This window comes from Mus musculus, chromosome 1 (genome assembly GCF_000001635.26).
Source record: "Mus musculus strain C57BL/6J chromosome 1, GRCm38.p6 C57BL/6J".
Taxonomy (NCBI): Eukaryota; Metazoa; Chordata; class Mammalia; order Rodentia; family Muridae; genus Mus; species Mus musculus.
Window position 1 is genome coordinate 146,749,734 of NC_000067.6, and position 26,458 is coordinate 146,776,191.

The 26,458-nt window shown below is 35.5% G+C and overlaps 1 protein-coding gene across 7 annotated transcripts in view; it reads left to right on the top strand.

The window, feature by feature from the left end:
- The window catches only part of Brinp3 (bone morphogenetic protein/retinoic acid inducible neural specific 3), a 406,844-nt gene that overhangs the window by 254,105 nt on the left and 126,281 nt on the right, over window positions 1-26,458 (top strand). For all 7 annotated transcript variants that reach the window (NM_001357571.1, NM_153539.3, XM_030252958.1 and 4 more), the window contains one exon: window positions 2,022-2,258. In NM_001357571.1, coding sequence (NP_001344500.1) covers window positions 2,022-2,258 — 237 coding nt within the window. The remainder of the gene's footprint in view (window positions 1-2,021; window positions 2,259-26,458) is intronic.

Genomic DNA, 26,458 nt, shown 5'->3' on the forward strand with positions numbered 1-26,458 from the left:
CCTATTAACACTGAGACAACACTATGTGAATACTTTGAGTTTGTCATTGCTTCATTTGTGATTTATCATGGTCACCCTATGAGATGAAAATTAAACCTCAAAAGGTTGAAAACAAGTCGTATGTCACACAAATGGTCAGATGCTGTCTTTAGTGATCTGTTTGTTGTTCTAGGGCTAATTTAATTATTGACCCAATTAGTAATATCTGGTGAATAACATTAACATGTATCATTTTATTTCATTACTACAGTAATTTTATTTTTATTAAATATACTGCCCATTATAGGAGACTATCATGTCAGTCATTTTCACATACTTTGCATTCCAAGCAATGATCTTTCAAATAAACTTTCCAATAAATATTTCTGTATAATTACAAATTATAAAATTCCAAATAAGTAAACGTATAGAATTCATTTACTGGCAAATACATGGAATTATGCTTAACTGATAGAGAGACATGGGTGCAGTTCTCAATGTGTTTGTAAAATTTGTTTTCCCCTGAATATTAATGATTAATTTTAACAAAATTGGTTCATAGGTAAAAGTCAAGATGAAACTAGCCAATAGATTTTGTCATGTAAGAACTGTAAATATTATCAAAAATTCAGTGTTAAAAAACCTATTTAGCGTTGGTGTAATTTTCCAAATGTTTATATTTACTTTTACCAAATGTTTCCTTCTATCTTGACTTTTTCTCTTTTTTTATATGAGCATGTTGCATACATGGGTTGTGTATGCATAATCATGTGTATGTGGCTACACAAGTGTCCTAATATGTGTGAACATGTGTGGACATATTTGCGGCAACATTCCTATCAACCATTTTAGTTACTAACCATTTTTCTTAGGCCTATCATATTTCCATCTTTCCTTCCTATCTTCTTTGCTTTCTTCCTACTGTCTTTCCTTCTTTTCTAATTTCCTTTTTTCTTTCTATCCTTCTTTCCTCCCTCCCTCCCTCCCTCCCTCCCTCCCTTCTTTCCTTCCTTCCTTCCTTCCTTCCTTCCTTCCTCCCTTCCTTCCTTCCTTCCTCCCTCCTTCACTATCTGTCTCTTGCTCATTCCTTCCTTCCCTTTTCTTTCTTTCTTTCTTTCTTTCTTTCTTTCTTTCTTTCTTTCTTTCACTTTTTCCTTCTTTTCATTTTTTTCTTTCTTTCTAGCTCGTAATTAACTCCGTCTATCCTCTATCCTGTTATATAAGTTAGGGAGGCCTATAATGCTTTATCTCCCAGCCTCTGCCTCTCAGTTGCTGAGTGTCATGCATGTATCAGCATGTGAGGCTTAGTTAGAATATTTCATCCTTTTATAAAAAATATTTTTATGTATCCAAAGATTGTGGAACTGAAACTATATTTTCTCAAAATATATTAAATGGAAAATTTCAAATATTATGTTTAATATTTATTTCACATATAGCAATTCCCTAAAGAGATAGTAACTACTAAACTGGCATCTAATAAAGTAATTAACTGAATCAGTAGGGATAACTTGCACACAACAAAGAAATGGACTGTGAAGAAACTATGTCAGGCCATCTGCTCTTCTATGCTCAGTCTTTGTCCTTGCTCCTAAACAATAGACTCATATAAGATAGGCTTCTTTGTGTCCTGTGTTAATTTCTACATCCTATCTTTGATGCAACTCTTAGAACACAACTAATGATATTATATTTTTATAGTTTTGACAGAATGATAGGCTAAAAGTAAGAAGGTATTGAGATCAAGAGGCAGTTTCTGTAAAACATTGTCAAATGCCCTAATCAATTACATCAACGATCCAGAAGATTGGATTTTAAATAGAATAATAATCTTTTGTGTAAATTTTGAGACTCTATATTCCTGTAGCCTTTGAGTACTGAAATTGTGTAGGAAGATACCTTTCCTAGTGATAGTTTTTAAATAGAGGTATATTCATAGGTTAAAATGATAACCTTTACCTTCTCTACTCAGGGTGTTGTAAACAAGTGCTTTCTGATGACGTTTGAGGCCACAAACTTGATCCTTTCATTTGTCTTTCAAGGGCTTCAAGTTCTCCTTCCCGACTACCTTCAGGAACGTTTTGTACAGGCAGCACTGAGCTACATTGCTTGCAATTCTGAGGGCGAGTTTATCTGCAAGGATAATGACTGCTGGTGCCACTGTGGTCCAAAATTCCCAGAATGTAATTGCCCTTCCATGGATATTCAAGCCATGGAAGAGAATCTTCTTCGAATAACAGAAACATGGAAAGCCTACAACAGTGACTTTGAAGATTCAGGTAAGACAGAGCTTTTAATATCATCAAGTGTGTCTTGCCCCAAAAATACGAAGAAAGGACTGATTGCTCCTGTTGAAACTATGTTTCACTTCATGGTTGGAAAGTTTTTCGTTTTTATCAATCCTTTGTGTGGATATTAAGATTGCATTTGTTACTGCAACGTTAGTGTTTTACTGAGGGCATTGGCGTTTTATGTATTGCTTATATGCTATTGGTACCGGAGTACAACCTCTTCTTGATTTGAAGTTAACCACATATTAAGAAATTGTAGGGTGTGGTGGCGCACGCCTTTAATCCCAGCACTTGGGAGGCAGAGGCAGGCAGATTAGTGAGTTCGAGGCCAGCCTGGTCTACAGAGTGAGCTCCAGGACAGCCAGGGCGATACAGAGAAACCCTGTCTCGGGAAGGAAAACAAAACAAAACAAAACAAAACAAAAAAAAAACAAACCAAAAAAAAAAAAAACAAAAACAAGAAACAGAACAAAACAACAACAACAACAACAACAACAACGAAAGAGAAATGTTACTGTTATTGTAATAGATGGGGTTGTCATCTAATGCTTCTCAGGTTTCTCTGCAGTTCTCTGGGAGGTCTTGAGTTCCACTCGTGAGGAAACAGTGGTCAGCATCTGCAGTGTGCCTTCACAGTCTCACGACTCTCATGACAACCCATCATAAGTTGACCACATTTTAATTAAATTTTGAGCCATTTTATGTTACTGGTATGTAGATTTTTCCATTATTTTTTATTATATAGGAAGGCATTACATATTCTCTTCAAACTGCTTCTAGTTAACTGCATAACTTATAATCATGAGTGTCTCCTTTGAGAGTATATTTTTTCCAATGCTCACCTTAAAACAAAAGAAGGTAAAAATATTCCTCAAATTAATATAACAATGTTTAAAAGACAATGGATAATAATGTATAATGAAGCAAGAAATAATAAACCTAATATATTATGAGTGATATGATTTAGTCAAAATGTGTTAGGAATGAATGGTCCTCAAGCAAGCAAAGTGAAGCAGGATATTATACACAAAACAGTAAGTAGCACCAGGAAGAACCCATACCGTTAGGTTTATTTTTGTCAAAATAAAGAATGAAGACCTAAAAGCAGAGAATGGACATTGTGTTTTAAGGGAATGGTTATTTACTAACACAACATTTCAGTTAGGATAAAAGAATAAAACTTGAGAGTTATTGCATAGTTTGTGACTATAGAAATAGAACTATGTTTTATATTTGAAATTTTTTTTCTGGATGAAACTCCTGATATTATCAAAAAGGTCTTACTTACTGTGGGGGAATAATGGATACTTTACTTAGTTTGATACATACTAGTTCTGTATATCTTAACAACAAATTGTGTATAATATGTATAATTTGTCAAGTTTGTAGTTAAATATATTTGAAAAAATAGCAAAGTTTTGTTAAAAGGATAGACTTGACAAGAATGAAGGTAAGGATGGAAAATGCTGGAGAAAAAATGATGAATGAACACTCTGACTTTCTGCAAGTGCTTTTCCTTGGGGCACATTTATCAACTCATGGCAGGTTTCAAACCTGCGAACCTTCCTAGCCCTTGGAAAACGTTTCTGCCTCAGGGCAAGTAACCTGGACAACTGTCTGCAGTCCAATTAGGTTGTAATGATTATACTGAGAGTGCACACTGGGCAGTAAGTCTTTATATTCTTTGCCTTAATTTCAATCTAGATGCGAAAGCTGATGGTTAGATAGTTAAACTAATAAAGCCTGAATTAGGTTAATGGAATCTTATACAGAGGAATGCTACAATCACTAACACAAGATTTAGAATTAAATGTGGTATAGGACTGTTTCAGGACAGCTGTAAAGCAAAGCTTGATTACAACTTTGACTTTGGCTTTAGAGATTTTAACATGATCAGCTCTTATAGTGATTATTGAAAATAGAAAATATTAAATCATGAAATGGTGGCCCACTGAAGATGAAAATTGTTTTTAAAACATGTATGAGGACATAAAGTTTCACAATACTTTCTTGATTGAACAAAATATTATGAACAATATTAAGAAATGTAAGCTCATAGATACCAATCAGATTCAAAAGGATAAACACAGACACAAACACACACACACACACACACACACACACACACACACACACACCCGACATGTACCATAATATACCTTTACTTCTCAGTTCTCTTTACTATTCTACTGAGCTATTTTATTGTCGTTCTAGTCTAATCCCATGAGTCATCGCTTATTTCAAATTCTAACATATTCTTAAGTTACGTAAGCAGCATGCTTCCTTCTCTTTGATGAAATTACCTTATTTATTTGTTCATGTTATTTGGCATGAGTATGTGTCTCTCTCTCTCTCTCTCTCTCGCTCTCTCTCTGTGTGTGTATGTGTGTGTGTGTGTGTGTGTGTATGTGTGTGTTTTATATACTACAGACAACTTTATCCACAAAGCCTTAAGAATATGCCTGTCTAAACAAGACCTACACAACATACATCACTTGACCTACTGACATAGGTGGGAAAAAAATCTCATAAATCTATATCCTTTGACTATAAACGATAGGCAAACAGTGTGCTGAGAGAATTAGTATTCTCCAGGAACAAACCCTTCAAAGGTTATCCAATCCCAAATATTTAAGCAGAGACCAAAATAATATTAATTAAAGATGAATTTGTCATTAATTGGAGAAAAATTGGTGCCAGAAGCAGGAATTGGAAGTGGAGAGTAGAGTTGAGATTGTTTTAAATAGAGTACCCATTAATGAGAGTATCAAAATTATGTAAAAGATAATGGGCTGTGTCAAATATTTAATAATCTAAGTTATTTTTCCAGTTCTTGTGTGCCCTTTAGCTTTCTTGTCTGGCTGCTTTCAGTGGGTCTTGTGGTGTCATGTTGAACGGAAACAGTAAAATAGTAGACGTAAATCTATTTGTCTTAATCAAGACCTGAGTCTGACAACCATGGGCACTTCCACATATTTTGAATGTTCAAAATAATATAAAGTCACAAAAAGACTAAAAAATATCATATGAGATATGGTTTATCACATAAAAGAAAAAATATATTTTAAAAATAACCTAAAGCACAGAAAATAGAAACAAATATCTACAAATAGTAAAAAAAAAAAACATAATGAACAAGTTCTATACTGCAAATAAAAGAATGAATAATAAAGATTACTCTGAAAATAGAAGAAAATTTTAGAAAATGATCAGAAAATTGTATAATATTTAGAATATAAGGAACTTTAAAATTCCAAACAAAAATTGAAAGAAATTAACCTGAATCATTTTTTCATAAAAATTACATATAAATGGACAAAATTATTTTTTAAAAAATCCTCAAATATTCTAATCATGAAGGCAATGAAAACTAAAGCATCAAGACTGTACTTTACTCAATAACAATAGCTGCAGTGGTCCAGCTAAAAATAGGTACTTCCAACCCTGTGCTGTGAACTTTTGCATACAAAGGAGATAGGAAATAGCAACTCTATAACAGAAGACAAAATGGCAGTTAAAGTGAAAGCTTAAAAGTGAATACTCCATGGAGTTAAGAAACCAGCAGAGTCCTCATACATTATCTCAAATAATGAAATTCTATAATTTTCAACACATCTGGAAATCAAGAACATTTTGTTGAGAGAAATAAGAAGCACAGAAAGACAAATTCCATATGATTCTATTCACAAAATATATTTCAACAAGAATTCTAGCAAGTGAAAGGAATAGATGAGCAGAAGGGACCAGAAAGCTTTCTCAGTATATGGTGTAAGTTCTGGTGTGCTACTATTTAATTCTGTCATGATGGATAGTAGATGAAATGGTTTCGAAGTTTTAATCATGAAGCACTGGAACAATAGCGGCAACAATGATCTTGATATAAAGCAACGCACGTGTGTCCTGATATGATAAATCACAATTTATGTACCAGTTAAAATATATTTAATATTTGAAGTAAATCAGATTTTGAAAATTGATAAATACTGAAAAGAACAGCTAAACTCTTTCTGCTTGCCATAATGACATTGTCTGAATCTAATAATGGAAGTATAAGATAAATACTTGAAAATGTTCACCAGATATTTAGAATCAAAAATGGTGATAGGAAAATGTATAAAAGAACATAATGTAACATTAAAAATTAATGAGCAAATTATTGTTCTTAAAGTAGTTTTTTTTTCGTGTACTTTTTTTGAAAATGGGTATTTATTTCATTTACATTTCGAATGCTATCCCAAAAGTCCCCCACATGTCCCCCACCCACTCCCCTACCCACCCTCTCCCACTTCTTGGCCCAGGCGTTCCCCTGTACTGAGGCAGATAAAGTTTGCACGACCAATGGGCTTCTCTTTCCACTGATGGCCGACTAGGCCATCTTCTTATTCATATGCAGCTAGAAACACAAGCTCTGGGCGGGGGGGGGGGGGGGGGAGGCAGTATAACTAATAACTATTGGTTAGTTCATACTGCTGTTCCACCTATAGGGTTGCATATCCCTTCAGCTCCTTGGTTACTTTCTCTAGCTCCTCCTTTGGGAGCCCTGTGATCCAACCAATAGCTGACTATGAGCATCCACTTCGGTGTTTGCCAGGCCCCTGCATAGTCTCACAAGAGACAGCCATATCTGGGTTCTTTCAGCAAAATCTTGCTAGTGTACGCAATGGTGTCAGTGTTTGGAAACTGATTATGGGATGGATCCCTCGGTATGGCAGTCTCTAGATGGTCCATCCTTTCATCTCACCACCAACCTTTTTCTCTGTAACTCCTTCCATGGGTGTTTGTTTCCAATTCTAAGAAGGGGCAAAGTGTCCACACTTTGGTCTTCGTTCTTCTTGAGTTTCATGCATTTAGAAATTGTATCTTATATCTTGGTTATTCTAAGTTTCTGGGCGAATATCCACTTATCAGTGAGTACATATTGTGTGAGTTCTTTTGTGATTGAGTTACCTCACTCAGGATGATGTCCTCCAGGTCCATCCATTTGCCTAGGAATTTCATAAATTCATTCTTTTTAATAGCTGAGTAGTACTCCATTGTGTAAATGTACCATATTTTCTGTATCCCTTCCTCTGTTGAGGGACATCTGGGTTCTTTCCAGCTTCTGGCTATTATAAATAAGGCTGTTATGAATATAGTGGAGCATGTGTCCTTACCTGTTGGAACATCTTCTGGACATATGCCCAGGAGAGGTATTGCAGGATCCTCCAGTAGTACTATGTCCAATTTTCTGAGGAACTGCCAGACTGATTTCCAGAGTGGTTGTACAAGCTTGCAATCCCACCAACAATGGAGGAGTGTTCCTCTTTCTCCACATCCTCACCAGCATCTGCTATCACCTGAATTTTTGATCTTAGCTATTCTGACTGGTGTGAGGTAGAATCTCAGGGTTGTTTTGATTTGCATTTCTCTGATGATTAAGGATACTGAGCATTTTTTCAGGTGCTTCTCAGTCATTCGATATTCCTCAGGTGAGAATTCTTTGTTTAGCTCTAAGCCCCATTTTTTTTCCATTTTTTATTACGTATTTAGCTCATTTACATTTCCAATGCTATACCAAAAGTCCTCCATACCCACCCACCCCCACTCCCCTACCCACCCACTCCCCCTTTTTGGCCCTGGCATTACCCTGTACTGGGGCATATAAAGTTTGTGTGTCCAATGGGCCTCTCTTTCCAGTGATGGCCGACTAGGCCATCTTTTGATACATATGCAGCTAGAGTCAAGAGCTCCGGGATACTGGTTAGTTCATTATGTTGTTCCGCCTATAGGGTTGCAGATCCCTTTAGCTCCTTGGGTACTTTCTCTAGCTCCTCCATTGGGAGCCCTGTGATCCATCCATTAGCTGACTGTGAGCATCCACTTCTGTGTTTGCTAGGCCCCGGCATAGTCTCACAAGAGACAGCTACATCTGGGTCCTTTCGATAAAATCTTGCTAGTGTATGCAATGGTGTCAGCGTTTGGATGCTGATTATGGGGTGGATCCCTGGATATGGCAGTCACTACATGGACCATCCTTTCATCTCAGCTCCAAACTTTGTCTCTGTAACTCCTTCCCAGGGTGTTTTGTTCCCAATTCTAAGGAGGGGCATAGTGTCCACACTTCAGTCTTCATTTTTCTTGAGTTTCATGTGTTTAGGAAATTGTATCTTATATCTTGGGTATCCTAGGCTTTGGGCTAATATCCACTTATCAGTGAGTACATATTGTGTGAGTTCCTTTGTGAATGTGTTACCTCACTCAGGAAGATGCCCTCCAGGTCCATCCATTTGGCTAGGAATTTCATAAATTCATTCTTTTTAGTAGCTGAGTAGTACTCCATTGTGTAGATGTACCACATTTTCTGTATCCATTCCTCTGTTGAGGGGCATCTGGGTTCTTTCCAGCTTCTGGCTATTATAAATAAGGCTGCTATGAACATAGTGGAGCATGTGTCCTTCTTACCAGTTGGGGCATCTTCTGGATATATGCCCAGGAGAGGTATTGCTGGATCCTCCGGTAGTACTATGTCCAATTTTCTGAGGAACCGCCAGACTGATTTCCAGAGTGGTTGTATAAGCCTGCAATCCCACCAACAATGGAGGAGTGTTCCTCTTTCTCCACATCCACGCCAGCATCTGCTGTCACCTGAATTTTTGATCTTAGCCATTCTGACTGATGTGAGGTGGAATCTCAGGGTTGTTTTGATTTGCATTTCCCTGATGATTAAGGATGTTGAACATTTTTTCAAGTGCTTCTCTGCCATTCGGTATTCCTCAGATGAGAATTCTTTGTTCAGTTCTGAGCCCCATTTTTTTAATGGGGTTATTTGATTTTCTGAAGTCCACCTTCTTGAGTTCTTTATATATGTTGGATATTAGTCCCCTATCTGATTTAGGATAGGTAAAGATCCTTTCCCAATCTGTTGGTGGTCTTTTTGTCTTATTGATGGTGTCTTTTGCCTTGCAGAAACTTTGGAGTTTCATTAGGTCCCATTTGTCAATTCTCGATCTTACAGCACAAGCCATTGCTGTTCTGTTCAGGAATTTTTCCCCTGTACCCATATCTTCAAGGGTTTTCCCTACTTTCTCCTCTATAAGTTTCAGTGTCTCTGGTTTTATGTGGAGTTCCTTAATCCACTTAGATTTGACCTTAGTGCAAGGAGATAGGAATGGATCAATTCTCATTCTTCCACATGATAACCGCCAGTTGTGCCAGCACCATTTGTTGAAAATGCTGTCTTTTTTCCACTGGATGGTTTTAGCTCCCTTGTCAAAGATCAAGTGACCATAGGTGTGTGGGTTCATTTCTGGGTCTTCAATTCAATTCCATTGGTCTACTTGTCTGTCGCTATACCAGTACCATGTAGTTTTTTATCACAATTGTTCTGTAGTACAGCTTTAGGTCAGGCATGGTGATTCCACCAGAGGTTCTTTTATCCTTGAGAAGAGTTTTTGCTATCCTAGGTTTTTTGTTGTTCTAGATGAATTTGCAGATTGCTCTTTCTAATTCGTTTAAGAATTGATTTAGAATTTTGATAGGGATTGCATTGAACCTGTAGATTGCTTTTGGCAAAATAGCCATTTTTACTATATTGATCCTGCCAATCCATGAGCATGGGAGCTCTTTCCATCTTCTGAGATCTTCTTTAATTTCTTTCTTCAGAGACTTGAAGTTCTTATCATACAGATCTTTCACTTCCTTAATTAAAGTCACACCAGGGTATTTTTTATTATTTGTGAATATTGAGAAGGGTGTTGTTTCCCTAATTTCTTTTTCAGCCAGTTTATGCTTTGTGTACAGACAGGCCATTGACTTGTTTGAGTTAATTTTATATCCAGCTACTTCATTGAAGCTGTTTATCAGGCTTAGGAGTTCTGTTGTGGAAATTTTAGGGTCATTTATGTATACTATTATATCGTCTGCAAAAAAGCGATATTTTGACTTCTTCCTTTCCAATTTGTATCCCCTTGATCTACTTTTGTTGATGAATTGCTCTGGCTAGGACTTCATGTACAATGTTGAATAGGTAGAGAGAGAGTGGGCAGCCTTGTCTAGTCCCTGATTTTAGTCGGATTGCTTCCAGCTTCTACCCATTGATGTCAGCTACTGATTTGCTGTAGATTGCTTTTATCATGTTTAGGTATGGGCCTTGAATTCCTGATTTTTCCAAGACTTTTGTCATGAATGGGTGTTGGATTTTGTCAAATGCTTTCTCCGCATCTAATGGATCATATGGTTTTTGTCTTTGTGTTTGTTTATATACTGGATTAAGTTGATGGATTTCCATATATTGAACCATCCCTGCATCCATGGGAAGAAACCTACTTGGTTAGGATGGATGATTGTTTTGATGTATTCTTGGATTCATTTACAGAGAACTTTATTGAGTATTTTTGCATTGATATTCATAAGGGAAATTGATCTGAAGTTCTCTATCTTTGTTGGGTCTTTTTGTGGTTTAGGTATCAGAGTAATTGTGTCTTCAGTGAATGAGTTGGGTAGAGTACCTTCTGTTTCTAATTTGTGGAATAGTTTGTGAAGAACTGGGATTAGATCTTCTTTGAAGGTCTGATAGAACTCTGCACTAAACTCATCTGGTCCTGGGCTTTTTTTGTTTGGGAGACTATTAATGACTGCTTCTATTTCTTTGTAATATAGGACTGTTTAGATCATTAACCTGATCTTGATTTAACTTTGGTACCTGGTATCTTTCTAGAAACATGTCCATTTCATCCATGTTCTCCAGTTTTGTTGAGTGTAGCCTTTTGTAGAAGAATCTGATGGTGTTTTGGATTTCTTCAGGATCTGTTGTTATGACTCCCTTTTCACTTCTGATTTTGTTGATTAGGATGTGTCCTCTAGTGAGTCTGGCTAAGGGTTTATCTATCTTCTTGATTTTCTCAAAAATCCAGCTACTTGTTTGGTTGATTCTTTGAATAGTTCTTGTTTCCAATTGGTTGATTTCGCCCCTGAGTTTGATTATTTCCTGCTGTCTACTCCTCTTGGGTGAATTTGCTTCCTTTTGTTCTAGAGCTTTTAGGTGTGTTGTCAAGCTGCTAATGTGTGCTGTCTCTAGTTTCTTTTTGGAGATACTCAGAGCTATGAGTTTTCCTCTTAGAACTGCTTTCATTGTGTCCCACAAGTTTGGGTTTGTTGTGGCTTCATTTTCATTAAACTCCAAAAAGACCTTAATTTCTTTCTTTATTCCTTCCTTGACCAAGGCATCATTGAGAAGAGTGTTGTTCAGTTTCCACATGAATGTTGGCTTTCTATTATTTATTTTGTTATTGAAGATCAGCCTTATTTCACAGTGATCTGATAGGATGTAATGGACAATCTCAATATTTTTGTATATGTTGAGGCTTATTTTGTAACCAGTTATGTGGTCAAATTTGGAGAAGGTACCATGAGGTGCTGAGAAGAAGTTATATCCTTTTGTTTTAGGATAAAATGTTCTGTAGATATCTGTTAGATCCATTTGTTTCATAACTTCTGTTAGTTTCACTGTGTCCCTGTTTAGTTTCTGTTTCCGTGATCTGTCCATTGATGAAAGTGGTGTGTTGAAGTCTCCCACTATTATTGTGTGAGGTGCAATGTGTGATTTGAGCTTTACTAAAGTTTCTTTAATGAATGTGGCTGCCCTTGTATTTGGAGCATATATATTCAGATTGAGAGTTCCTCTTGGAACATTTTACCTTTGATGAGTATGAAGTGCCCCTCCTTGTCTTTTTTAATGACTTTGGTTTGGAGGTCGATTTTATTCTATTTTAGAATGGCTACTCCAGCTTGTTTCTTCAGACCACTTGCTTGGAAAATTGTTTTCCAGCCTTTTATTCTGAGGTAGTGTCTATCTTTTTCCCTGAGATGCATTTCCTGTAAGCAGCAGAATGTTGGGTCCTGTTTGTGTAGCCATGTTTGTGTAGCTATGTCTTTTTATTGGGGAGTAGAGTCCATTGATATTAAGAGTTATTAAGGAAAAGTAATTGTTGATTCCTATTATTTTTGTTGTTAAAGTTGGCATTCTTTTCTTGTGGCTGTCTTCTTTTAGGTTTGTTGAGGGATTACCTTCTTGCTTTTTCTAGGGGGTGGTTTCTGTCCTTGCATTGTTTTTTTTTTTTTGTTTTTGTTTTTGTTTTTTTTTTCTGTTTTTATCCTTTGAAGGTCTGGATTCGTGGAAAGATAATGTGTGAATTTGGTTCTGTCCTGGAATACTGTTGTTTCTCCATCTAAGGTAATTGAAAATTTGGCTGAGTATAGTAGCCTGGGTTAGCATTTGTGTTCTCTTAGTGTCTGTATAACATCTGTCCAGGATCTTCTGGCTTTCATAGTTGCTGGTGAAAAATCTGGTGTAATTCTGATAGGCTTGCCTTTATATGTTACTTGACCTTTCTCCCTTACTGCTTTTAATATTCTCTCTTCATTTAGTGCATTTGTTGTTCTGATTATTATGTGTCGGGTGGAATTTCTTTTCTGGTCCAGTCTATTTGGAGTTCTGTAGGCTTCTTATATGTTCATGGCCATCTCTTTCTTTAGGTTTGGGAAGTTTTCTTCTATAATTTTATTGAAGATATTTGCTGGTCCTTTGAGTTGAAAATCTTCATTCTCATCTACTCCTATTATCCGTAGGTTTGGTCTTCTCATTGTGTCCTGGATGTCCTGGATGTTTTGAGTTAGGATCTTTTTGCATTTTCCATTTTCTTTGATTGTTGTACAGATGTTCTCTATGGATTCTTTTGCACCTGAGATTCTCTCTTCCATCTCTTGTAATCTGTTGCTGATGCTCGCATCTATGGTTCCAGATTTCTTTCCTAGGGTTTCTACCTCCAGCGTTGCCTCACTTTGGGTTTTCTTTATTGTGTCTACTTCCCTTTTTAGGTCTTGAATGGTTTTATTCAATTCCATTGCCTGTTTGGTCGTGTTTTCCTGCAATTCTTTAAGGGATTTTTGTGCTTTCTCTTTAAGGTCTTATACCTGTTTAGCAGTGTTCTCCTGTATTTCTTTAAGTGAGTTATTAAAGTCCTTCTTGATGTCCTCTACCATCATCATGAGATATGCTTTTAAATCTGGGTCTAGTTTTCAGGTGTGTTGGGGTGCCCAGGACTGGGTGGGGTGGAAATGCTGCATTCTGATGACGGTGAGTGGTCTTGGTTTCTGTTATTAAGATTCCTAAGTTTGCCTTTCGCCATCTGGTAATCTCTGGAGTTAGTTTTTACAGTTGTCTCTTGTTAGAGCTTGTATCAGCAAACCTAGGAGACTAGCTCTCTCCTGAGTTTCAGTGGTCAGAGTACTGTCTGTAGGCAAGCTCTCCTCTTACAGGGAAGGTGCACAGATATCTGGCATTCGGACCTCCCTCATGGCCTAAGATGAAGGCCCAAGACAGGACCTGTACCAGAAGCTGTGTTGCTTCGTCCTGTCACAGAAGCTGTTAGCTTCTGTAGTCCACACTCTCACCTGTGCACAATACTCTTGGTGGAGTCCCGGAACCAAGATATCTGCTGCTGATGCAGATAAAGAGACAAAAACCAAACCAAAAGAAAAAAAAAGGACACACTGTAGTCTTCTTTAAATGGTTGATTCAATTTAACTTGAAAAATAAAACAAATGCTAGTAATTAACAGGCTAAAATATTTTTTTCATTGAAACTGAGATATATCAGCGTGTAATTCTTTAATTAGGAGGATAATTATCTGAATTTAGAAGTGTTTTTCTCAGGTACTAATAGCAGCATGAAGTATGTCAGGGTGCATAGCTCAGTAATTTAAACTGCTAATTGCAGTCACCACACAAAAAAAGAAAAAAAGTAAGTTGCAAATTTCATCAGGTCAAGGTAACTTGTTTGTAAATGTTTTTCTGTTGGCTATGCTTAAAATTTTCACATGTAAAATCCAATTTTTAGATTAGAGCAGCATGCTTGTGTAGAGGTCATTTTATTCTATTATATGCAAGTCTTAGATAATATACTTATTACAGCCTGTAAACAAAAGTGTCAGGCAGTTTTAAGAACAAATGTACTAATTTCAAACCTTACAAATCTGAGAATGTCTCCAGTATACTTAATTATAGGAAAATGTTCATTTGATTTTAGAAGAATCTTTCTGAAGGAAAAATAGCAACATGGGGCATGTCAGAGTGTGAAACACAGAAATTTATAAGGCTAATTATAAAAATGATATAGAATGCATTTATTCTTTACATTTCCAGAAAATGAGGCATTTATAATAAATGTTATTGGTACACAGGTACATAGAGTATAAGCTGTAATTACAAATGAAGAGAATAGTAACATATGTATTCATACACTTACATTTGCAGTAACTAAATATTTATTTGCTATGCTTAATTATATGAAAACAACAATTATATTTTCAATAATGAAAAGCTAATGTATTTTCCCATATTTGGCTCAAGATTCCCAACCTTAATGGAGAAAATTAGACTATTTAATTTACATACATATCTGTTTTATTTAAAATTAAATTATAAAAAAATTTATCAAATCTTCCCAAAACAAATAAACCCAAACAAATGATATTATATTTTCTATTTATTTTCTGTTAACTTTTTTATAAGTGAGAAACATTTCTTTAAGTAAAGGTTATAGAATAACGGGTTTTTCACAGGTAATTGTCTTAAAGGAAAAAAAAGTTTGTTGATATAAAGCACAAACATTTTAGAAACATTTTGACATGACACATTCAAATACTTCTGTTAACACTTGGCTTATTCAGAATCTGAGGTGTGATATGCAGTCAACAGTAGCTTCAAGAAGAACATGTCCTATTATATTAAAAGACGTTTATTTGGTGTTCTAAGAATGTCAGTTAGAGAGGACTTTGTAATGGAAAATGTCTAGGTGTGATTTTATGAGAGTGTTGTGCATTTATACATTTGATATGAAATTTGTAAATCTCTCTAAGGATAGGACTGTATGGAATGTTATGGCTCAGAAAACCAGATTTATGTTCATCTACAAACTTAGTGCATGTGCTTGCTTCTTAGTTTCATGTTAAATATTTCTAAAATTTACCTTCTTAAAAAATATCACTTCAGGTGACAGTTGACTATCAGCTTATATGGAAAACAAAAACAAAAAAATCAAACAAAAACTGTTTTCTGGGGAATAGCACTGTGCACAAATAAAGGACTTGGATGTCAAAAGGCACTTTAGAAGCTAGGACATTTAGAACAAACCTGCTATATCCTATTCGATCTTAATCTTCCACCCCAATAATGAGTCTTATTTTATTTACAAATCCACATTTCAGGCAGAGAATTTCATGGTTTATTGTATAAACTGGTACACAGCATGGCTACCAATGATGTCTGCTAATTATAAGGTCCCCTTTCCTTGAATAGAATATTATTAAACACAGATGAAAATCTGAGTCACTTCTAACTCCGGAAATGTTCTCTAAGATTTCCAAGAAAAAATAGTTTTTATTTTTCCCAAAGAGACATTATTATTATTATTATTATTATTATTATTATTATTATTTTGAGTAGATGTGGAAGGGCAGAGAAAGTGTTAATTAAGAATTGCTTACGTTTAAGAATAAGGCTTGTTCAATAGAGTGCTTTCATATAATGAAGGAGACCTTGGGTTTGATTCAGATCACCACAAAAAGTACGTGTAGTGCAAACCACAGAAAATGGAAGGGAAAAGACCAGGAGTCAAAAGTCAATCAGAACTCATAGGAAGTTTGATGCCAGCCTGAGATTCATGACTTACCACGACCCGTATCATTCTCATAAACACACACGCACACACACACACACACACACACACACACACTCACACTCAATCAAAAATAAAAACAAAAACCAAACCAAACCAAACCAAGCAGAAACAAAGACAACAAAACTAAATTTATTTCTCTCTCCCTTTCTTCTCTCCCTTTCTTTCTTTCTTTCTTTCTTTCTTTCTTTCTTTCTTTCTTTCTTTCTTTCTTTCTTTTACCTTTTTCTTTTTTTCTTCTTTTGCTTGTTTTTTGTTTTTGTTTTTGTTTTTTTTTTTTAATTTTGCTTTGGTTTGAAACCGGGTCTCTCTGGGGAGGCCCTGGCTTTCCTGGCACTTGGCCTATAGACCAGGCCAACCTTAAACTCAGAGCACGGCCTTCCTTTGTCTCTAGAGTGCCGGAACTAAAGACATTCTGTACCACCTTCTAGTGAAATCCAATTTATCAGTATAAACAATAGTGAATACAGGCTTCTTTTGCGACATCAGTGAAAGCCTGAGGTACTTCTTACTCTGTGTGCAGAATGTTGAGAACATGAACAGATAGTTATTCTTTAGGTTTTATTAAGTTTGAGATGATCTGTTTTAAGGACAGCCATTAAAATTGGGAAGTGATACAGGGCTTTAACAGTAGAAAAGACTGGAGAAAAGAAAGAACATAACCTTAAGGACAAGTTTTGTAGGTGGCATATGCACATAATCTGTAATCCTATCACCTTTGAATGCACGACAAGTGAAGGACCATCTTCAATAAATAGAGAGACTGCATAGAGAAAGAAAATATTTCAACATGATTGGCATAGGACACTAAAGTTTTTTTCATTCACATTTACATATTTGACTTTGAATATTCATTTTTTCTTCTCATTTATTATAAATTTCTGTGAGTTTCATTTTCTCCTTCCAAGATCATACAACCAGAATATAATCTATGTGGAAAAGATCATCATGCAAGATGGGAAGTAAAAACAAGGTATTTCTACTCATTATTGTAGCATTTCTTAGAAAATTACACATGAAACAATTGTTAAAATCTGTTGGGTAAAACAAATTTAGCCTCTCTAGTGTTTTTCGTGAAAGACAGTCTGTGCATTTAAAGTTTTAATGTTTTCAACAGTGTGTAATTTTTATTATGATATATTCTGTGTACTAGATTCCTAGTTGTAAACCATATTAAATTCTTAGTCTGTGATAATGAAAACTATGTGAAATACAAAGAAATTAAGAAATGCAATCCGGGAGGGCAGTGGTGCCACACTCCCTTAATCCCAGCACTTGGGTTTAAGGCCAGCCTATTATACAGAGTGATTTCCAGGACAGCCAGGGCTATACAAAAAAATTAAAAAGAAAATCAAAAAAAAAAAAAGAAGAAAAAAGAAAAAAGAAAAGAAAAGAAAAGAAAAAGAAAATGACATCCTGTCCTCAAACCTAGGATACCAAGACAAGAACCAACAAGCAAATCTCCCATCCAGAAACACTGGATACTAAGTGAGAAACCATAGTAAAGACATCCACTCCGAAGACATTAACAGAACTGACAGCACAAACTCAATCAGGACCATTCCTGAAATAACACTGGCAGCATTTGCTGAGAGTTTCTGTTTGAAAATGAGGATCTCCCTTTAAGTCTGTCCTCTTCTGAGATGCCCGGCTTTGTAAGATGTTTTCTATGAAACTCTAACATCAGGATAACTTTCTTGTTCCAGTAACCTCATATGCCAAATCTAAGGTGACAATTCAATGATGTTTCTAGGTGCAGCTTATCCAGTTCTTCCCAGAAAAAAACAACAACAACAACAACAAAACAAAAACAAAACAAAACAAACAAAAAACATTCCATTGGCCTTGTAAACTTCATAGTCATTTTACACAGAAAACAGGTCCTCTATAAATTAAATGTTCTTTATATGATTTTCATTTATTCTTTTAAGCAATGGAGACACACATGTCTTTGTAATTTCTGTTCATGGTTAAAATATTTGTTATATCTTTCTGGTTTTACCATATTTCTCCCCTTTATCTCTTTTGGGTGAATTTCAGAACTAATACAAAAATCATAGATTTCTTGAGAAAATTATGCACTTACAGATATCTCACCTGTAATATGTGGGTATGACCAAGTCACATACTGGGTATAGTCATCTCAACTCTGGCTGTCAGTCTATGAGAATTATATTTTTTATTAACCACTTTATTCTTTTACATTTCAAATTGTATCCCCTTTCCAGTTAACCTTTCACCCCTTTCTTCTATGAGGGTGCTCCTCCACCCACGCACCTATCCACTCCCATCTCACAGCTCTATAATCATCCTATTCCGGGGCATCGAACCTCCACAGGTCCAAGGGCCTACCCTCCCATTGATGCTAGAATAGATCATCCTCTGCAACATACCTGGAGCCATATATCCCTCCATGTGTACTCTTTGTTTGGTGGTATATTCTTGGGAAACCTGGGTGATCTATTTAGTTAATATTGTTCTTCCTGTGAGGTTGCAATTCCCCTCACTCCTTCAGTCCTTGCTATCCCCTGCTACATATGCGACTGGTCTTCCTTCTTTTTAAGCTCCATATAGTTTCTAAATTGGATCCTGGGTATCCTTTTTTATTGTTATTTGATATTTTATATATTTACATTTCAAAATTATCCCCTGTTCTAGTTTCCTTCCTGGATATCCTCTATTCCATCCTCCTTCCCAATGCTTCTAGTAGGGTGCTCACCCACCCATGCACTCCTGAGTCCCCGCCCTAGAATTCCCTTACACTGGGGCATCAAGCTTTCCCAGGACAAAGGGCCTCTCCACCCACTGACGTCCAACAAGGCCATCCCCTGCTACATATGAGAATGGAGCCATGGGTCTTGTCATGTGTACTCTTTGGTTGATGGTTTAGTTCCTGGGAGCTTGGGGGTGTGTGTGCCTGGTTGGTTGATACTGTTGTTCTTCATATGGGTTGCAAACCCCTTCGGTCCTTTCCCTAATTTCTCCTTTGGGACCCCGTGCTCAGTCCAGTGATTGGCTGCCAGCATGTGCCTCTGTATTTGTCAGAGACTCTTAGGAGACAGGTATATCAGGCTCCAGTCAATGGGTGCTTCTTGGTATACAAAATACTGTCTGGGTTTGGTTACTGTATATGGCATGGATCTCCAGGTGGGACAGTCTCTGGATGGCCTTTCCTTCAGTCTCTGTTCCACACTTCTTCTCAGCATTTCATCCTGTGAGTATTTTGTTCCCCCTTCTAAGAAGTACTGAAGCATCCACACTTTGGTCTTCCTTATTGAACTTCATGTTGTTTGTAAATTGAATATTGGGTATTCTGAGCTTTTGGGCTACTATTCACTTATCAGTGAGTGCATACTATGTGTGTTCTTTTGTGATTGGGTTACCTCACTTAGGATGATATTTTCAAATTCTATCCATTTGCCTAAGAATTTTATAAATTCATTGTTTTTAATAGCTGAGTAGTACTCCATTGTGTAAACATACCACATTTTCTGTATCTATTCATCTGTCGAAGGACATCTGTTTTTTTTCCAGCTTCTGGCTATTATGAATAAGGCTGATATGAATATAGTAGAACATGTGTCCTTGTTATATGTTGGACCATCTTTTGTATGCCAAGTAGTGGTATATTTGAGTCCTCAGGTAGTACTATGTCCAATTTTCTGGAAAACAACCAGACTTATTTCCAGAGTGGTTGTAACACCTTGCAATCCCACCAATAATGGAGGAATGTTCCTATTTATCCAAATCCTTGTCTGCTAGCATCTGCTTTCACCTGTGTTTTTGATCTTAGACATTCTACCATGTGTGAGGTGGAATCTCAGGGTTGTTTTGATTTGCATTTCCCTGATGACTAAGGATGTTGAACAATTTTTTAGGTGCTTCTCAGACATTCAGTTTTCTCAGTTGAGAATTCTTTGTTTAGCTCTGTACCCTATTTTTAATAAGGTTATTTGGTTTTCTGAAGTCTAACTTCTTGAATTCTTTATATATATATTGGATATTAGCTTTCTATGGGATGTAAGATTGGTAAAGATCTTTTCCCAATCTGTTGGTTGCTGTTTTTTCCTATTGACAGTGTCCATTACCTAGCAGAATCTTTGTTGTTTTATGAAGTCCTATTAGATCTTAGAGCATAAACCATTGGTGTTCTGTTCAGGGAATTTTTCCTTGTACCTATATGTTTGGGAATCTTCCTCACTTTCTTTTCTATTAGTTTCATTGTGTCTGATTTTATGTGAAGAGCCTTGATCCACTTGGACTTGAGCTTTGTACAAGGAGATAAGAATAGCTGAGTGGTGGTGGTGCACTCTTTTAATCCCAACACTTAGGAGGCAGAGGCGGGTGGATTTCTGAGTTCAAGGCCAGGCTGGTCTACAGAGTGAGTTCCAGGACAGCCAGGGCTACATAGAGAAACCCTGTCTCGAAAAAACAAAACAAAACAAAAAATAAAATTGATTAGCCTTCTTCTACATGCTGATTTCCAGTTGAGCCAGCACCATTTGTTGAAAATGCTGTCTTTTTTTCCACTTGATGGTTTTAACTCCTTTATCAAAGATGAAGTGGCCATAGGTGTGTGGGTTGATTTCTGGATCTTCAATTCTATTCCATTGATCTGCCTGTCACTGTACTAATACCATGCAGTTTTGATCACTATAGCTCTGTAATACAGTGTAAGGGTGAGGATGGTCCTTTGGTTCTAATATTCACTTATCAGATTGTATATACCTTGTGCTTATGTATGTCTTAAAAGGGAAATAATTATTGTTTTACCTGTATAAAATTTGCAACTGTGAGGAATACAATTGTAAGTACTTATAGTAAACAGGTTTTTCAAGGCATAGACTCTAAGGCTAGTTACTATGTAGTATGAGGATCCCATGGGTGCATCCTTTTGAACAGACTGAAGTACAATTAGCTCCAAAACTGAATGCATTCTCTAAATTTTCAAAGTTGAAAAATAGATTTTTTTCTATTACATCAGGTTTAAACATATTACCTTTTGTTTAGGCTTTTAATGGTTCATGACATTATAAAAATTATATATATAATTATATATATATGACAAAAATCAAAATTATCTCTGAACTAAGGCACTGCCATTTGTTTGCCACACATTGCACTGCTCCTCCCCACCCCCCCGCCCCATGGCTTATTGACCATAGGGATTCTTCATCTTTTTAATCCAAGAACATGGGCTAACAGTCCTGTTATCATGTGGAAGAACATCTCATTGTCACATAGAACAATTCTGGGCAACACCTGACTACAAAGTGTTGTCAGAAACAGAACTGATTTTTCTTCACCAAGTCCAAATATTGTTGAAAATATTATTTTCTAGCTACTGCAGATAACATTTTACCCATTATTTTCTCAATACTTGTGTTATTATTCCAATTGCAGACACTCTTCAGTGTCATCGATATCTCCATAAGCCATTAGGTCAATGCTACAAGATTAGGCTTTTCACTAGGGACTTGTATTTATCCATACATTTCTGGTTCAAATTTCTGTAGAAGTCAAGACCAGCGTGACAGTCCTGCAATGGGAAATGACCCTATATCCTAGATAAAAAGAAATGCAGTTTGCATATTCTATATTTACCACAGCTCAACTAAGGCCTGCTCTTCATTTTACCTATTGCTGAATTCAGGTTCAGTTCTGGGTAAAATACTGTCAATTTCCATGGGTTCCTTAGTGAACCGCTCTTCAATATATTTGTAATCATATTTTATGTTGTAGCCTGATTTGATAGGAAACAGGGAAATGAAATTTTACCATGACCATTGAAGAGTAAGAGACACAGTGTTTCTGCAAATTCAAAATGCCAGTTGGATTTTCAAGTACAAGATGTGGAACTCATAATCTCTGCAATTCATCAAGTCATACAATTTTATAACACTGGGGGTAATATACAGAATTTTCCCTTTCTAATTATCTTTCCTTAATTTTATGTACTAGCAGGAAAATTAAATGTATCCAGGCTTAAATGAACTTCAATTTATTTTTCTATGGTATCTTTAATTTTTATACAAACCAAATAGCTAAAGCAAGCCACACAAACTTTATTAGTAACAAGCCACACAGACTTTAACCAATCTCTTGCTCTTTGAAAATTTCAGCAGCTTCATTTATCATGTGGCAACTTTATTTAGACTGATGATGTAAAATGAAAATTATTCTACCCATTAAACTACCACACACAAAGTTGTCTTCATGTGGGTTATATTTATTGTGGCTATTATTTTCGTGTTTATCACATAACTCCTTAAGGGAACTTAGTATGTTAGAGTTTAGGCAAGAAAATAAAATAAGCTCTTTTTTTTTTTTTTTTAATATCAAGTTGCAATCTAAGTTTCTCTAAAAACAATAGTTTTTTTTTTTTTTTTTAACTGACAGTAATTACTCTTTGGCTCTACCATAAGTTTTAAACAAATTCCAAATAAAATATAGTTTCCAGGCCCAAGAAAGGAATTAGAAAACCAAATTGGTTTTCATGCTATTGTGTTTGATTAGCTATGGTCTTCCCTCTGATGGTATTTGTGCAGTATTTACTATAGTATGAATAATACCTTTGACATTAACAAATTTTATTTTGCAGTTCAATTAATTTTTGGTCTCATTTGAAGTAGAATGTCTATAGAGTGCCAAGCAGGTGTTTTGTGCAATGATGCTTGATTTAGAGTCTGAGTGTTACTGCCAAATACCTCATACCTATTCCAGTTGGCCTTCGTGTCTTTTATTCCTGTCAAAATCAGTTCTAGGATTTCAAGAGTCTGAAAGGGGTTTGATATTTCTGTGGGGCAAAGAAGAACATATTTATTTGTTTCTTTACACAAAACCTATTACTGTATGCTATACAGAGTAAACACATTATAAATCATAATACATTTACTGTTCAATAAATAATAAAATACAATGTAATGTGTGTGTCACCAAATATTGATTGTAGCTTTGATTTCCTCAATTGTCTTCTTTTATTTTTCTGAAAATGTCACAATAACTATCATATTTGCTTTCAAATATGTGCCCTCAAAAATAAATTTAAACAATATAAATATTTTCTATGTTATATTGAATGTCATATATGAACTTTGAATGTTGGGCTTTTACTGTTTTGTATTTATGGAATTCCTTGTTTAAATGTGAACTAACAAATGAACAATGCCTTGAAATGCCATTCAGAAAAAGTTAGTAGAACATATAGAAAAAGCAGACAAAATAGATATAATTTATTTTATTTTATTTGGTATTTTCTTTACTTACATTTCAAATGGCATCCCCTTTCCTGGCTTCCCCCAGAAGCCCCCTATTCCATTCCCCCTCCCCCTGATTCTGTGAGGGTGCTTCCCTACTAACCCACCCACTCCTACCTCCCCACCCTTGAATTCCTTTACACTGGGGGCATCTAGCCTTTCACAGGACTACGGGCCTCTTCTCCCACTGAAGCCTGACAAGGCCATCTTCTGCTAAGTATGCCGCTGGAGCCAAGGGTCCCTCCATGTGTACTCTATGTTGGTGTTTATTATATAACTGTCTCCTGAGAGGTTCTGCCAGAGCCTGACAAATGCAGAGGTGTATGCTTGCATCCAACCATTGAACTGAACATGGTCCCCAATGGAGGAGTTAGACATAATTTTGGTTTTAATTAGATTTAAGCCATCATAAAGATGTCAGTTCACAGAGTTGATATAGTTTTTTTTCTGATTGTCTAAGTTATATTAATCTATATGCAACTCATAATTTACTCAAAAGCATGTTATAACAAGAAATAAAGCATTTACAGATTATACCTAACATCGTATAAACAAGATAAACAGTGTTATATTATTACATTTTAAAAAAATATTTCAAAGCCTATGGAATGGTGAATGAACAAAGCAGTGTAGTCAGAGAATTTTATTGGTGAATCAGTGGTAAGTTTTATGAAAGTATGCCTGAGGAGTTTGTCTATAAATTTCTTACGACTTACATGGTCATTCATTTTAACTCCACTGTTTTGAAACTATGGCAAACTCTATTGGCACTCAGTATATTTTTTGATTCCATGATAACCTCAGAGTGGGTATGTAGATCTTAATAAACTCCTCCACTGGAGTTTGCTTAGCCCTTTATAACTTAATCTATTTTACAAATGCTAGACACTTAGATGTTAAACATTATATATATAGTATATATATATATATACTATATATATAGTCTAAGTGTCTAACATATACATATATATGCAGTTTTATTCTTTTTTGATTACACACACACACACACACACACACACACACACATATATATATATGTATATATATATATATATATATATATATATATGGTCTAAGTGTCTAAGATTTGTAATATTATTACAAATGTTAGACAGATGTTATATATTATATATATATACATATATATAATGAAAAAGAATAAAACTGCATATATATGTATATATATGCATATACATATATATGCAGTTTTATTCTTTTTTGATTTTTCAATACATCATAGTCTTCTCTCACTCCACTCCTTCCCATTAGATTTTTTTTTTGTAATTACAGTTAATTTTTTTTGAAGGTGACATGGGTAATAACACCCTTTGTATTAAGTTTTCTCCTTGACAATTTCATACATGAATTTAATGCATCTGGTTACTCTCTCCCTACATCTTTCTTTTTTTAATTAGGTATTTATTTCATTTACATTTCCAATGCTATCCCAAAAGTCCCCTACATGCTCCCCCACCCACCCACTCCCACTTCTTGACCCTCGCGTTCCCCTGTAGTGAGGCAGATAAAGTTTGCAGGACCAATGGGCCTCTCTTTCCACTGATGGCCGACTAGGCCATCTTCTGATAAATATGCAGCTAGAGACACAAGCTCCGGGAGACAGATTTTTAACATAATCAACTAAAACACATATATAAGATTTCTTTTCCATAGCTACATAATCAAGTGCACTACATTTTATGTGAATTGCCTATAATTATTCAGTGACAATACATCAATATATTGAGTTTCAAGTTGGTTTTGCATGCATGTGTGCTGGCACAATATTACGGAATTATTATTAAGTTGTGATTTATTACAAGAAGCATTTTGTGTTTAGTATTCATAGCTTTCAAAATAAATACCTCATATTTAGAGAAAAGGAACCAGAGATACAGTTCAGTGACAGATCACTAGTATAGGATACTCAGGTTCAGACATTAGTATTGTCAAGATTACAGAAAAAAATTAAATGTACTAAAAAAAACTTTATATGTAAAACAAAATTGCTATTCATATTCTTTACCAAACAAACATATCACACATAACAGGTTGTAATTGATGACCCACCATCTTGAAGCTGTGTGGTCATATGGCTTGTTTAGGTAAATAAACTATGAACAGAATCACTGCTGGTCACTGAAATATGGAAGACTACAGGAGAATGACTGTGGCTAGGTATGGGTTATATCAAAAAGAAATAGTGGCATTGAAGATGGGAAAGACAGACAATCTTTGTTACTATAAGAGGACAATGGAAAGTGTAGCTGCCTACCCTCTGAAGAAGAGTAAAACTCAGATAATTTTGTTTTTCTTGAAATCTTGAAATATTTTAGTAGTATTTATTATTTTGGCAAAAGCTAATCTATGCTGAATTAACATAAAAACATTACAAATTATGTCAGTGTGTTGGAAAAAAATCCACCCAAAGATCAGTATTTTTGACCATGTATGTGCACAATGAAAAGAATCATTTTGGGAATTTTTCTTTTTTGAAGTTTCATTAGGTCCAGTGGTGAGTGATGTTAAATGTTTTCTATATTTTCCAAATTATCTGATATACTGAGACCATTATTATAGTGAACTATGAGGGAATGCAAAGGGTAAGGAGAATTTCAGTCCTTGCTATTATTTACTTGTTTTGCCTGATATTTTAAACAGAGCTGAAGTCCATGGTGTCTTAATAGTTATATGATGTCAAGGAAATTAGTTGACTCCTGGGCCTCCTGATTCTACCTCCCAAATGCTGGGAATTACAGGTGTGTGCTTCAATGCCACAAAATGTATTTTGCTTTAAAGTAATCGTTATCTTGAAATACTACATCATAAGTAGCCCTGTAACAATTTGGTAATAAGTGTTAAATCCCAATATGAGCCCAGACTCAATAAAATCACTCTTACATAGCACACTATCTTTTCAAGAACAAGTATTATTAATTTATCTTTACATGTGGTCATTTGAAAACTTCTGTAATACAGATTAAATTATGGCAACTGTGTCTCAACTAAAAGAATCTTTATGTGTTGAGACTGATTCATAGCTGGGACCACAATTGAGATATGATTGTATTGGACATAATAAATGAATAATATACTGACAGATTCAAATACTGGTGGTATACTTGAAGATATTGGACATTAGTAAGATGTACCTTGCTGTGGAGGAATGAAGCTACAGGAAACGTAACACTTTAACGACTATTATTTCTCTCAGTTCCCCC